This window comes from Calidris pugnax, unplaced genomic scaffold (genome assembly GCF_001431845.1).
Source record: "Calidris pugnax isolate Ruff unplaced genomic scaffold, ASM143184v1 scaffold20, whole genome shotgun sequence".
In the NCBI taxonomy this organism is placed as follows: domain Eukaryota; kingdom Metazoa; phylum Chordata; class Aves; order Charadriiformes; family Scolopacidae; genus Calidris; species Calidris pugnax.
The window spans coordinates 13,874,722-13,890,087 of NW_015094510.1; the positions used below are offsets into that span (position 1 = coordinate 13,874,722).

At 39.8% G+C, this 15,366-nt stretch overlaps 1 protein-coding gene across 2 annotated transcripts in view; it reads right to left on the reverse strand.

The window, feature by feature from the left end:
• TSC22D1 (TSC22 domain family member 1) overlaps positions 1-15,366 on the reverse strand; it is a 96,850-nt gene that overhangs the window by 80,290 nt on the left and 1,194 nt on the right. Inside the window, exon 2 of one of the 2 annotated variants that reach the window (XM_014965926.1) lies at positions 12,353-15,207. In XM_014965926.1, the coding sequence (XP_014821412.1) occupies positions 12,353-15,174 (2,822 nt within the window). In that variant the 5' untranslated portion in view covers positions 15,175-15,207. Of the gene's footprint in view, positions 1-12,352; positions 15,217-15,366 lie in introns of those variants that run through there. The other variant, XM_014965925.1, reaches the window with a different exon arrangement.

A 15,366-nucleotide genomic window follows, 5' to 3' on the forward strand; every position in this document is an offset into this window, starting at 1 on the left:
ACATTTCTTCTGTGGTCGCTTTAGGGAGAGTAGACTACCAATGGCAGTTACTACTTTTAACTCTTATTTCTGAAGCAAAATGTAGATCTTTCCAGCAACTTCATGATTTCTGAAAGGGCTTTGTTTCTAAATCTTGCCTCTCCATTAGAGGCAAACAACTTAAATCAGTGGCTGAAAACATGCAACTCATGAGCAAAAATTAAAACATCTCCAGTGCTCACCCATCATGCTTGAAGTATTTTGCATAGGGACAAATAATTTTAATAACTTCATTATATATTTATACCTAACATAGATTATATATTCAGTATATAAAATGCTACAGAAGATAATGATTTTTCGTATTATAGTTATATGTTTGAGAATGGCGCCCAAGAAAGTTGAAGTTTTCAGTAGAAAAGAAGTTCTAGCACATAATTTACAGAAGGTCTCCAAATACATATTGCAATTTACTGCAGGAAACAAATTTACACAGACCTCACAGTGCCAAGTTGCCTATGCCAAATTCTGCAAAGCTACATGGCAATATTATTTGATGAATGCAATCTGCATGACTGTTCTAGTGATCACACTAACAAAACCATGGGAAGACCTGTCTGCATACACAAACGCTACAGACTTAATCCAGAAGCTATCAACTTTCCTCTTAAGGCACATACAGCACATCGAGTGCCTACCATCAAGTACTTTCCAGAGTTCTAAAGAATACCTATAAATTCACTGAATTATAGGATTTTTAAAAGTCAAGGCAGAAGAAAGAAAGAAAGGGTGTTTGGGATTTTGGATAACTGCATGGATCTTATGTTGATCTGACCTGACCTTTCATCTAATATAATACACAAACTCCATTTATAAAAAGGTATTCCAATGGGGGGGATTTTTGTTGTAGTTGTTGAAATATAAAAATGAATAAAACATTTTAGATATTTATAAAACGTACATGTTCCTGAAACATTAAGAATGGTTTAGTCTATCACGTTCAGAGATAAGGTAGAAAGGAACTCCTCTTAAAAATAAAACTTTAAAAAAAAAAGCAAGCTCCTTTAAACATCTCCAATTAAAGAGTATTTAAAGGGAGGGTTCCACGGCTTTCTTAAACATTTTTTAGGTCACTAAATATCAAGACAATCTTCTATTTGAAAATACTTACGAACACTTAATTTCCAATGTCCTTTACAGACCCCTTTGGAGGACTGTTTGTGATGCTTCCAGAGAGAACACTTTCATCCGATAGCTTCACAGGCACTAAAAAAGTATGTTCTAAATATTTTAAGTATTTGGACAGTAAATACACACATTAAAGATTCCCAGAGACTGGATTGTGATGGTCAGGCAAATACAAAAATTGAAGTTAACTACTGCTAGCCACAATTGTCTGCTATAACATGTTAATATTTATTTTGCCCCTTCCACAGAGCACAGTACTCTCTGGAAGCTGAAAATATCTTCATGCAAATAAATCATCATGTATTATTTACATGTTAAATGCCAATAAAATAACAAGGCTGCTCAATTACTTCACTATGCTCCAGCATATGCAAGCAGCACCAAGAACACATCTGAAGAGCACAGTCAGTGAAACTTTACAGGAGGTGCTACCCTACGCTTTCATAACAAAAGGGTGACTCAACTATTTCAACCCAGTCATATTCCAGAGATGGTGTACTTCATTAGTAACGGGGTACCTCATTCTCTACAGGAATATACAGATCCCTATCCTGCTTTGCTGCTCTGTTTTTTCATAAAGCACTACAAACATTTAAGATTTTGCCTGCTTTAAAGGATGACCGCCTTAAAAATCAATTCCGAAATAATATCGACATCAGAACAGCAAATCCTATAGGATCATCTTTTCTGCTTTTTGTTATAAAGCAGCCAGAAAATCGGAGCCCCAATTCACAACTACGCCTTTTAGCTACTATCCCATAAATAAGAAGAGGCTGTATTGCCAACAACTGCATATACTTGGCTCTAACACACACACGCCTGATACTATTTCAAAAATCAAAATCCCTTTCCCTACCAGAAAAAGAAAGAAGAAAATCAAAACTACCGTCATAGACATTTCACACCTCCTTTCCTCCCTCCTCTCTCTCCAATCAAATACGTGCCGGGGAACTCCTCTCTTTCACAAGCAATTACAGAATTGGAAAGTCTCACAAACTTGGAAAGAAAGAGAGAAGAGAACATGGAGGCACATGCACATCCCGCCCCATTCCCTGAACATTTATGAGTAAGTTGCCATTTCACCTAATTTAGGATATTAGGCCCACTAAGGAAACACTTGGCAGTGCAATATGCTGATCCATTCTTAACATAATAACCTCATTCAATAGATTAAAGAGGGGCATTTATACCTTGAATTCATTTGAGTGCTACAGTAAATTATTTAACAAGTACTTAAAATATGTACTCATTAACTCATGGTTCCTTTTATTTTATTTTCACTTGGTCCTATTTTGTAAGAACGCAAGAAATGAAACCAACAGAGCAGCAATTGCTCCTTTTCTCACCAGGTTTATGTTGTTTTGTTTTTTTTTAAAAAAAAAAAAGGAATTAAGGTTTATATGTTCTCATATACATGTGTACAGAAATACAGCAGAATTTTAGACCAAAGAATTAAAAAAAGAAAAAAAGGAATTCATCAAGATGTTTAGTAGACATCTCAAGTTAAGGCCAGGTGAGGATTTTCACTGAACAGCTGGTAACAAACAAAACTTAACACTGAATACAAACTAATTTTTACTACAAAATCCCTCCTTGCCAGTTGTCAGAGATGCTGAGAGTTTGAGTATCCTGTACTGCACGTGACATCAAGGGATAACAACAATTACTACTACACACAACTTGACACACACACAACAATCATAAACACCCTGAGTTGTTCTGCTTCCCCTTACACGCCTTTCTATAGGGCAGACATTGCCGCACAAACCCTCAAAAATCCTAGAGGAAACGAAAGCCTTCCACTTCTGTCAAACACAACCTGAAAGTAAGAATTAAAATGCTGTTTATAGTCCCCAGACAGACTTCCTCAAAGAAATACGGAATCTTTTCAGATGGTAGAAAAACACATTATGATACTTTGACAAACATACATACATCCAGTAAAATAACCATGCTGAAAATAATCTTCCAGGAAATCTATAGAAGCTGAGTTGTTTTTTTAATACGCTTATCCCAACTCAGAGGCAATATGTGCCAAACAAGTCACTCATAATTCAGATTCCGCCTGAGAAGTTTTCGCTTGCTCTTCTTTAAAAAGAGAAATATTTCAAAATTGCAGTCACAACAGCAGTCGAAGCAATCATACCCGAGTTATTGGGTCTATTTATAATCACAACCTTCGTAACCAACTATAACAGTACTGAATATTTAGAAACGCAAATTTAGTATGGTTACACTTTGAATTCTTTGATTTCTGCAGTTTCTTGTGCATAAGTTATGACCAGCAGTCATCATCTCCCTCCCATCTATACACAACTGTGACAGAGTTGGGTGAAGCGAAGGTCAGAGGAAGCTTAAAAGGCATTTGAGTTTTCTCTCATCTTGACAGGGATTTTATCCCTCTACATTGCACAGGGAGTTCAAAGTTACTGGGAAAAACATGAAAGAGTATTTCTATACCACACATTTGTTTACAATGATTCAAAGGAAAATACCCTTTCTAAACTGAACAGGACCAATTCACAACAGATACTAGGTTTAGATACGTTAACACTTTTTACAATTAAAAGGGCTGCTGACTGGGTATGTAAGCACCAAAGTTTAACACTAGTTTACCAATAACCAGGACTGTTACTGACCCGTGAGAACATTAATTACAAATAAAAGATCAGCAATGTCCGCAAAAGAAAAAAAGAGTGTAATTTACATTTGATTTGAACCTTCTGATCTTACAGGAATAAATCCAGTGTAACACTGAGGATACAGAAATAAGCATACATTAATAGCACTGTGTGCTGAAATCACCTGATCTGCATAACTCAACTACTACAGTATAGTAGTAAAAAACCCCAATTACTAATTGCAGTAAGACACTGACTATTGTTGAATGTGTATCCACGTTTTCAGCAGCTTTCAGTACCGTCCCTAATATTTTAATACTGTCACTTAAGCAACTGCTGGAGAAGTTCAGATCTTCATGCATATTGAAGAAAGCAGAGCCCTGAAAAATTCCTGCTGGCTATCCATGCTAATTAAAAGAAGCAAAAAACCCAAAAGACACGCAAACGGAAGGTTGTACAAGTACTTAAGTCACACACCAGTTTAAACAATTTGCCTGGCCAAGTGGTTCAGCACACATAAGTAGCAGGTTAGAAAACACTCTACAAACAACTTCCAAACAACTTCCAGTTGCTATCAAACCTATATCTTATGAGAAATTCTGTCTACATTTTTTAACAGACCGTGGGCCCATTTGTATCTTTTTGTTCGGCTTAAATTTACGGAAGATCTTCTGCTGCCTGTTAAAGCAATTTATAAAACTGTACTCCTCCACTATACTCAAAAGAATGGGTGATTCAAAAGTATATAAACAGATGATTAAGATACTCAAGTTTTATTAAAATAAACACAAAGCACAGCTTTCTGAATGTTTCCTTGAGAAAAAACAAATGTTAGTCGTACCTGCATTTGTCCCTCTACAAGGATTAGTCAGCTTCAAAAAATCTTAAACTTCCAATTCCTGAATGATAAAAAACCCTCAAATGGCTTTCCTTCCTACTCTATTATTTCAACATACTTCCAAAATTCTTCACCCATTTCAGCTTGTACAGTACCTATAATCCCCAGCGAGAAAGGCTAATAATAAAGGGTAGCTTGTTTAGGTAGCAGTCCTCTGCTGAACGAAGGAAAAATTATGGTGACTCTCCTGGACCATCGCTAGCCCTGTACTGCAAGGAGAAGTATGAACTGAGACAAGAGCTTCAAGCTTCAAGGTCTACAGCACTTAAATATATGTCTTGATTGTCAAAGGCACTCAATACATGAAGCTTCACCACTACATACTTCATGAAAGCAGTGTAATATAAACACTTAAACACAAAGAAAAAAATAATTAAAAAACACATGTCAACACACATTGGCCTAAGTGCCCATACCGACGTGAATTTTTCATGCTTAGCACGGTGGTGAAACATACACATGACTTTATACACATATGGAGAAACACTTCAGACTCAAACATATTCCTGTGTTTATACAGCCCAGTTTAAATGTTTGGGTATTTTTGAACAACCCATATAGCATTGTTTTAAGCTTACTGTAGTTATATTTAGGCTCAAGATACACTTTCTCTAATTTTAAATAAAAGACTAGTGAAATTCTGGAAAATTACTAACAGAATTTAAAAAAAAAAGGTTAAATTACCAACAGCATTAAAAAAACTTAGATGAAGTCAAGATCTATGTTAAGACTGTGGAGCAGAAAAAAAAAAAATCAATTCAGGAATCATTTCAGAAGCATAAAAAATAATGCCAAAATAATTTAAAGAAAGTGTAATAACAATTGAACTGCTGAAAAAAAAGTGAATGAGGTTACTGTGACTTTTCTACTCTGTCATAACAAGCGTTCAAGATTCTACTTTGCAAGTGTAAGAAATGTCATGGAATTGAACAAGTTCAGTTATTAAAGCATAATTTTGTATCTAAACTGTGAGTGTTTTTCTTAATTTCTGCACAGCACCCAAGTCAGAAGTCTTAATTTACTAGGTACTAGCAAGTCATTTAGTCCATAAGGTAACCAACAATGATAAAATACTCAAACTATCACAGGCAATACTCTCTAGCATTTGCATGTATGGGATCATTACAATCCCTGCCTGCCAAACACACCCTTGAAATCTCTCTCTCTCAGGGAAGTCTATCCAGCTTCAGTGGAAGATGGAGACTTTTTGCATATAACTGCAACCACAAACCAACTCCTGCTTCAAACGCTGATAATGCATAATAGGTGTTTGGAGGCTTGCACAAAACGAGATAAGGTTTTCTACACCACAACTGACTGTAGCACAATTACTGCCTTTGTTAGCAAATTCCAAAGACACACCAAGAGTTAAAGTGTTGCAAGACATTAAGCCAGAAGGATGATTAGGTGCTCCAATTTGATTCCATAATTATGCTGTATGTACTTCCACCATGCAGTTTATAACTCCGTGAATGCTTCAGAACAGACTAAAATAAATAAAGTGGTATCTCCAGTCACTCAAGAGCTCTTTCCATCTTAGCTTTAGGCTATGGTTTCTTGTACGATCACACTGAGAATAAACTAGTTCCTTATTTATGGTGATCATTACCATGAAATAATTTACTGAATAATCTTATCCTTAGTCCCTGCTTAGTATGCTGGTAAAGCATGCTTTTGCTTAATAGCATTGCCTTTGGTGGCCTAAGTGCAGTAAATGAAAGGCATAGACCCACTTTTAAAAAAAGTTTTCAATCATTTGTTGAAGTATAATACATATTACACACAGCACATTTTAGTCTCATAAATTAATCAAGAACAGAAAAAGAACCAGTGCATTAAATCAATGAGAACAAAGACACACTATTCTTTTCTATTCTTGGTTACGTTTCACCTACACCAAAATGCACACCCAGATCACACGTTATTCCCAAAAAGGTCATACCAAAAATACAATTGCTTTTATTACACTGATATTCGGGTGTGCATAGTTTCTTCTTCTAAAAGACTATACTAACACCACCACTGTGTACAATTTGATCTACCTCCTAAGCTGTTAGGTCTGAAAAGGCTTATTTACTTTATTATCCTCTTAAAGTGGACAGCATTATTAAAGGGGTTCTTTTTTGTAGCATAGGTATGCTGTCCATGTGTCTTTTCACCTAGGCTAAACCAAGGCATATTAGCATTTTGGGGGGTTAGGGGGTTTAATTTTTTTTTTTGTACTATTATTACTATTGTTGTTATTTTCCCCTTCCATCCTCATAACTTTTGCTAGCCTACCACTGACCATTACGGTCATTACTCTGTTGTGGCATTACCTAGATCACAGTAACTTGTAAAGGCTGAAACACTTCACCGCCAATTCACAAACTAACAAACGGGTAATTCTAATTTCCAGATTAGACAACATAAAGAATGCAACTCCTGAAACAGTAACAAAGATTGCTTTTCAACATCAAATACCTTTAAAACCTTTTGTTTGGTTGTCTTTATAAACGCAGATGATCTTTATACACTGGCAATTTCCAAAGAGCAGCCAGAAGTGCGGTGCTAAGGACCATTTCCTGGAAATTAAGTTATCAGTTGGAGAGGTACATTTCTCAGCATCTCCAACAACCTGCCTTATCTTAAGTGCTAAATTACTGCTTTTACAACCCCCAGAAATCTGTTGGTTCTTCCTGTCTTTAAAGACAATGCAATACCAAGCGCTGTAGCAATCCTTAGTTCAAAGTGTATCATGGCATGCAGAAAATGCATCTATAAAAGACACCAGAAAAAAAGGTCCATCCAAACAGGTATTGCCACCTACAGCCAGCCAGCAGACATACAAAGTGCAGACCCTAAATTCCTCATCATTCTTTACTTAGGGCAGAGAGCTAACAAAGTCAGTTCTGCCAACAATAGGTATTTTATTTCATCAGATGAAGTGAGAAGCTGGACTTGTCAGCATGACACAACAACCACATTTTCTTCGCCAGTGCTCTCTTTTTACTCATGTGATTTGCCATTACCGAGGGCAAATATTTTTTCAAGTTCCATAAATAGCCAAATTGAAGATATGAAGAGCCTTTATTAAACAGTCAATCTCCTAGAACTGAAGTTATGCAATTTTCATATTGGAGGCAAGACTCTGAAGCAAGCTTAAAATCTGGAAAATGGAAAATAACAACACAGTCGCTAGTTTGCAACTAAAACAAAATACCACCATATATCTACGCTAAGCCACCATAAATCCTTTGTTGTACAGTATCTTCTAAAAGTGTCTTCTCCCTTTTTCATCAAATACACAGAAGCAAAACTTACAGCAAATAAAAAAGCCCATATAAACTCTAAATCAGCTTACAAAATAAAAATAAGTACGCAAAATAATTACCACATCAAAAATAATGTTTAACTGAAACTTCCAGCTCTATTTTAATACATTCATTCACTACTGGTTACTAATATCTTCAACAAGTATTCAATTACATCTGTAAAAATCTTATTTGTACTTGATCAGCCTTCCTATTCCATCCTTGCAGACATGAAGAAAATTCATCCAATTTTCTGACTGTACTCTTGCTTTACAAGTTGCCAGTACCAGAGATTCTCAAAGGCTGTTCACAAGCCTTTCACTTCTCACATTCAGTTTTAATCTTCCAACCTCTCCACAGAATAAGCAGCCAAAACATACGTGCTATATGGAAAACATTCCCCCCCCCCCTCTGTTGAGCTGAAAAGGTATCTTTTAATAAAAATTTCCCTCCAAGAAGAAAGTTAGGAGAGATAGATAATAAAGAATACTTCAAATCTCTATGTCAGTTTTATGTGTTTATCACCACCTTTTCCTCCCTTCTCTTTTGTTTCACTGTTGGATGAAATGCATAAACAGGTGAAAACAACTTGGATCAGACTAAAGAATGCAAGCAACTCTACAGGAAACATGGTCAAGGACAGGGAGACAGTTATTAGTTCTCTTATCCTTCATTCACAAAATCTGCTTTTGAGTAATGGTAATGGTAAACAACGTCTCAGATTAAGCTATTTTTAAATTCACTTACAGAAGCTTTTATAAATACTGTAAATTCCGTTGATTTTTTAAATTTTCACTTTACAAGTAATTTAAGAAGTATACAAGTCTGTACAAAATCTTATTGCAAGCACCTATAGCATAATAAAGCATTGTCTATGAAGATATTAAACTGATTTTGCAGTACTAAATATTCATACACAAAAGAATTCACTGCCATGTAAATATGTATTTTTCCATACTTAAGTTTCAAAAGCATAAATATAAAAGAAATTCTCTCCTATAGTTCCAGAGATGAAATACTAAGCTCAAAAGACCACCTCTAAAATTGACAAGATTTACTAACTGAACTGAATAAATTGAGGTAACTGCTGCAAATCCAAGAATCTAAATTAGAATCATACACTAAAATGAATCCATATCATAATTCAAGCTAAGAAAAAAAAGATACTTAACATCCAAAAACCTGGCCTGCATTTTTGTAGATTGAAACATTAAAAAAGATGATGAATCTACCAATATAAACACATCTATGGCATAGTCAACAGGCTGCAGAAAGACTAGTCAGAAGAACTAGGGTTGGGGTGGTTTGTTTGTTTTTAATAGAGAAACTATAGTGGTGTTACTTGTATCCTCTTTAATAAATGAAGTCTGCAAAACAATTTTACATATAGCATTCTGCCAAGCAGTTAATTTCTAATATCTCTTATTTCAAGTCACAGTGACAATTAAAAAAAAAAAAAAGAATCATTCATACTAGGGAAATAAAGGTTACAGTTTTCAAAGCACATACACTCCACGCTGTATATATAAATAAAAGGCCATGCCCTGATAACAGGCATAGAAAGAACTGCAAAAGTTGTTCTAAAAACTGAGCAGGGCTAAAGACTTAAAGATACTGGCACGCCTTTAAATGCAATTATATACAGGTTTAACGAAAGCTGGGAGTTAATCTAAACAAGGTATTACAGCAGTCAGATGTTTTTTCAAAGGCACACTAAATGGAATTTTACAGCTTCTTCACTGGCCCAATTATGTCATCACTTACTTCTTTCTCCTACCTTTTTCCCTTGTCAGGTTTAGAATCACTTGGGATGTATCAATATAAATCATCAGTGAGATATATACATGCATGTGCATATGTGAGACAGAAATGGGGATTTTATACACATACATTCACAGTATATCTGCTTCTCAAATGTTTATGTACTTTTACAATACAGTACCCTTTGCCTCCTGTAAAAGGGGGCATGATCCAGGCAAAAAAACTCCCAAGAGAACTCTAGTTAGACATCCGATAGCCAGAGAAGTGAGGAGCCAAGCACAGTAACAGCGTATCTCACACTACCCTTAATGATGAGGTCTAAGCTCCATACCAAAAGAAATTCCAGCCAAGATGACAATACAAATAATACCTTGCCCTGAGATCGCCTGGAAGAGGAAACAGAAGCAATTTCACTGAGTTTTTGTGTGTTACAGGCAAATACACAAGGAGAAGTGCTGCTGTAAATTATCTAATTGTACACAAAAGTGACCTAACCATGCAAAAAAACACAATTATTTTTGGTCTCCATTTAATGGAGTCATATCCTGCTCTGTAAAGAATCTAAATGATTTTCCAACTGCAGCTAAACAAAAGTGTAGTCTACCTGGAGATGACAGATTGAACAAAGACGCAACGTGCATGAGAGAAGAAAGGATATGATCTTTGGCTAGCCAAATAACAGAGGAAGAAGGTATTTCTGGCTATTGTTACCCTGAGGGATTTAAACACTCTGGAAAAACTACCAATCGTGACAAACAGCTAACATATGCTCTTAAAATCAGGGTACAGTCACGTGCTACATGTCATTTTCCAAAACACTGAGTATCAATGAGTTTATGGTTCTCTTACTCAGATGGGATCCCCTGAAAGCTCAGGGAGCTTTTTCAGTTGGTTAAAAAGGCAAAAATCAAATAACACAGAAAAATCCCACCACCAACCCACACCACAGAACACAATGAGACCCATGAAGGGAAGGATTAGTGTCCTGGTTAAGACAGACTGAAGGTAGGAAAACCAAAACACATTTTTGAGAAAAGTGGCTGCTAGTAGCATAATGGTGACACTGTGGGCTTTAACACCTCAGTATGTCTTCTACCACCTTCCTGTATTTATTGACTAAAAAACATAATCAGAATGAAACAGTGTTGGAACTTGTCTTCTAGCACTCCTGGAAGACAAGCTGCTACTCATTACAGCTCTCTGGCATCTTAGAAAGACATGATGAAAGCCACTAAGACAGTCAACACCTCATGATCAACATAATCAGAGACTGCTGATAGAGTTAGTATTTTCAATATTAATAAAAGAATCCAGCCTCTCCCAGCAACCTGTTTTGGCTGGGTTTTTTTGTTTTGTGCTTTTTTTTTTTTAAATAAAGTTTGGCCACTGATATTACTCCTGATTTAAGTTATGGCACCAAGAAGATATTTAAGAAGTATGTCACCTCCCATTGCTACAGCATTTTTCCCACATTGTGTTTAGTGCTTTATTTTGTCTTCTCACTTGAGTCTCCGTTTTTCTTCTCTAGTGTTCTTTTCTGTCCCCTCCCACATTCTCAAGGCAGGCTATTTATCTTAAAGTTACTTCTCCCATTAACGTGTAGCTTATCCATAGACAAGAAGTTCTTTGGGAGAACCACCACAGTCTTCCTGTCCATTTGTAAATATGTATCATAAGAGGTCCTCAACACAGTGAGGAATTTCCACGCATAATTAATATCAAACAATTGCATTTTAAAACTGCTGTTCAGATCGCTTCAGCCTGCACGTGCAAGGGCCTACCACAACCGACACAGCTTCTCTGCACACACTGTCAAAGAAATGAGAATATTCACATGCACATACTATTATAAGACCAGCCAGTGGTCATTTATTTGAAAAGGTGAAGGTGGGAGAACATGTGCAGTTTCTTAACTTTGACTGCACAGAATTGGTGCACCAGACTCAAAGGCTCACCATCCTTCCGCAGGCCTGAGCAGCTCTCACAATGGATTCATGCTTTGAAGCAAAACCACCGAGACCAAAAGTGCCCCAAGTTCAATTTGAAGAGCCACAACGGTGTTGCTGAACCTCCCTTTTCCCACCAAACTCATTTGCCTAAAGCATCTCTTGGCTGTCAAAGAGAAGGCTTCTACATACACCACAGACTCGCAACTGGTTCAACCTGAGTAAAGTCAGTACTTGAAAAAGAGAAGCTGAGGCAGGATGAAGTCTAGGCTTGTGAAAAAAAGAATCTACCCAAGAATAAATATTAATTATTTCGATGTAATAAATAATCTAAACTACAATCACCACTAGCATACCCACATTCCACAGTATTCTTTTGTCTTCTTCTATACAATGGGAATATACACACTGTCGCAGATTGTTAAAACACAATTTACCCACGCAGTAGTTTCAGAGCCTAATCAATACAACCCACCCCCTCAAGAGAAAAACAAGTATTTCAACATAATACCTACATGCCTTGGGACCTGAGAAAACAATATTTCTAATTAAGACAAAAACACCGCACCGCTTCATTTCACAGGACAGCTGTAACGAGACCTGCAAGTTAGTGCAAATCGAACTATCAGACAATCTATCTTGCAATAAAGTTACAGGTTGTCTTACCTCTCATCCTCACCATCCACGAGAGGCGTCGTCAATGGCAGCACCTTCAGCGGAAAGAGGGACGCAGAGGATGGCATGTTGCTGCTACCGCCATCTGAGACGGCCGATGCTCCAACACCACTGTCGCCACCGGCAGTTTGAGGTAAACCCACCAAGGAAGGTTCTGTAGGGCGCCTGCCATCTTCCATTTGGCTTACAATTGACTGAGCTAGTGATTGTGCGGGGAACTGGGCAGAGCTGAGCGGCATCTGCTGTGGCACACTCTGTGCCACCGGCATACCTATACTTGTTGATATCAAGGGAGGCTGGCTAACGCTTTGAGCCAGGTTCCCGTTCTGCACAGCCGAAGCCTGTGCTATATTCTGTGGCTGTCCCAAACCTATAGAAGCAGAAGGTATGCCAGGAGGCACAGCTGAACCAGCTTGACTTGGGGCAGGAACAGTACTAGCAGAAGGTATAGGGCTAACCGCAGGCATCTGCTGGCCGGTCATCCCTTGGACTACAGATTCCACTCCTTGTGCCTGCGGCTGTACAGGTAACAAGGTGTTTTGCTGAGCAATGACCATTTGCTGAGGAAGGCCCGAAGCGCCAGCCTGTAATCCCTGCTGCATTATTCCTGTCTGCACAGGCTGCACAACTTGTGAAGATGGTGGAGCAGCCGTCGACGGCATGACTGGAGGTGGAATTTGGTTTGCAGCAGACGGTGGTTGCACCACAGCGGCTACGCTTCCTTGCTGCCCAACGTTCAGCATTTGGCCACCGGCGGCTACACCTGGTATGGCTGCTGGGGCATGGGCAACAGGCTGAGCTGGGGCAGCGGCCGGATGCGCTTGCACTGGGGGCTGCATGCTCTGCGCCTGGGCAACGGGAACCGGCTGCCCGGCTCCGACTCCTGTAGAGCTGGGCTGCATGGCAGGGGCTGGAGTCTGGAGGATCTGCTGATGTTGCATGTAGTCTGGCATAGCCCCCGTGACGGAGCTTTGGTTCACCGGCTTAACGTGACCCGCGGCCATCTGCGTAGGAACGGGCTGTTGCTGCGGTTGTTGCTGTTGTCCATACTGCAACTGCGGCTGCTGTACCACTGGCAAGGCCTGCGCCGGCTGAGAGTAGGGGAGCTGCTGTTGAGCCATACTTTGAATGGCAGGCTGCTGGTGGCCCAGAGATGGGGATACACCTAGTATATTAACTGGGGCTGGCTGAACCCCAGTAACAGTGGTTAGACTGGCCTGTGCAGGAGGTTGGACCCCTGGCTTCTGCTGCGGATAGTTTACGTCTTGAGAATGCAGCTGGACTTGTGCAAGCTGTGATTGAGAAACACTCTGTGGTATACTAGATGCTGGAATTGCCGGAGGAGCAGCGCCGCTAAAATCCATCTGCTGCGGACCCACACCTTGAAACGCTTGCTGCTGTACCACAGGAGGTGCTCCCATTTCTCCGCTTCCCACACTTTCTGTATAGTGACTCAGTGTGCTTACATTGCTGCTAACAGAACTCCCACTGGTGCTCTCCCTTTCAGAAGTCACTTCAAGCGGGTTTTGTTTTATCGTCTCTACTGCTTTGTTTACTGCTACTCCTTCTGAAACGGCAACAGTGTTTTCTTTATCATAGAATTCAGTGCATGTCCATCTACCTTTTTTGAAAGGTTCAGAACTAGAATCTAATTTTACAACCCTAAACCTTGACGTGCCAGATGCAGGCTGCTGCTGGCTTGATCCCACTGCCATTCCTGCAGTTGGATTAGTAACATTGTTAATGACACTAGAGGAAGCACTCGTACCATTGCCAACACCACTCAGGATATTCACATTAACATTGCCGCTAGTTCCAGACAAAGCATTTACATTACCAGTACTCGTGATGTTGCTTAAATTTATAGTACCAAGCACACCGCTTGCCACACTAGAACTACCACCACCCATATTGTTTAAGGTACTAGTTCCAGCAGCAGGACTTACACCTAAATTGCCAGGAGTACTTGTAGTGCGGATATTAGACACGACAGATGCCGGGGAACCAGTGGATGATGCAGCAGAAACTGGTGCAGTTGATATAACATTGTCAGAGCTTCCAGTTGTTGATAGTTTTCTAAATGAGGGACTGGGCGGTGGTCCTCCAGAAATCGGGGCACTGCCCACCCCAGGATGCGATGGATGATGGTGTCCGTGATGGTGGTGGTGAAGATGGTGGTGGTGATGAACATGATGGGGGTGAACACTTCCATTGATCACAACACTCTGCTGTGGGTGATGAGGCAGAGGAGCATGCTGCTGAGGAAGATGAGGCTGGTTTGGAGAAACAGCCCCAGGAGTCTCTGCCTCTTGGAAGTTATTTAAAGTCTCTTCAGAGGAGCTCCGCTCAGGTTCTCCCAAGTCAGTGGCCCTGGATAAAGAAACATCCAAGATTTCTGAAGACGACAGGTCTTCAGTGTGGGACTCATCCAGGTCATCGTAGCTTTCTGTATCCTCAGCTATACTGTTATTAGAGCTCATACTAGCTGATATTTGAGCAGGGGTCACACTGGTGATTTGGAAGCCACTTTTCTTTTTCATTTGAGCTCCAGTCTGTGCGAGAGGCTGTGGCTGGAGCTGAGACTGCGAGAGGAGGTTCAGGCTTTGTGGAGGAGGGGGTGTCGGCTGTGGACCCGCGGATGAAGATGCTGCAGGAGACGGAGGCGGCGGCTGGACCAGCAAAGGCGGCTGATAATCCTCGGCGGAGAGGGCAGCGCTCCCAACGCCGGTACCTGGTGCAGTGGGAGCAGTAACGCAGCTGCTGCCGCTGCTACTGCTGCTGCCCCTTCTAGGAAACATTGCCGGGTGCGCCATCTTCCTAGCACTAATGTCTGCGGCTGAGTCAGGCTGGTGCATTGTATCGGGTGTATTTTAAGAGTGCAATTCCCCCGGTATGGAGAGAGACAGACACACACACGCACAGTTAGCTTGGCGCTCACGGCAGGGCAGAGAGACACCGCGCACAAACCGCCCCCCCACCCCCCTCCCCTCGCCCTTACCCACCGC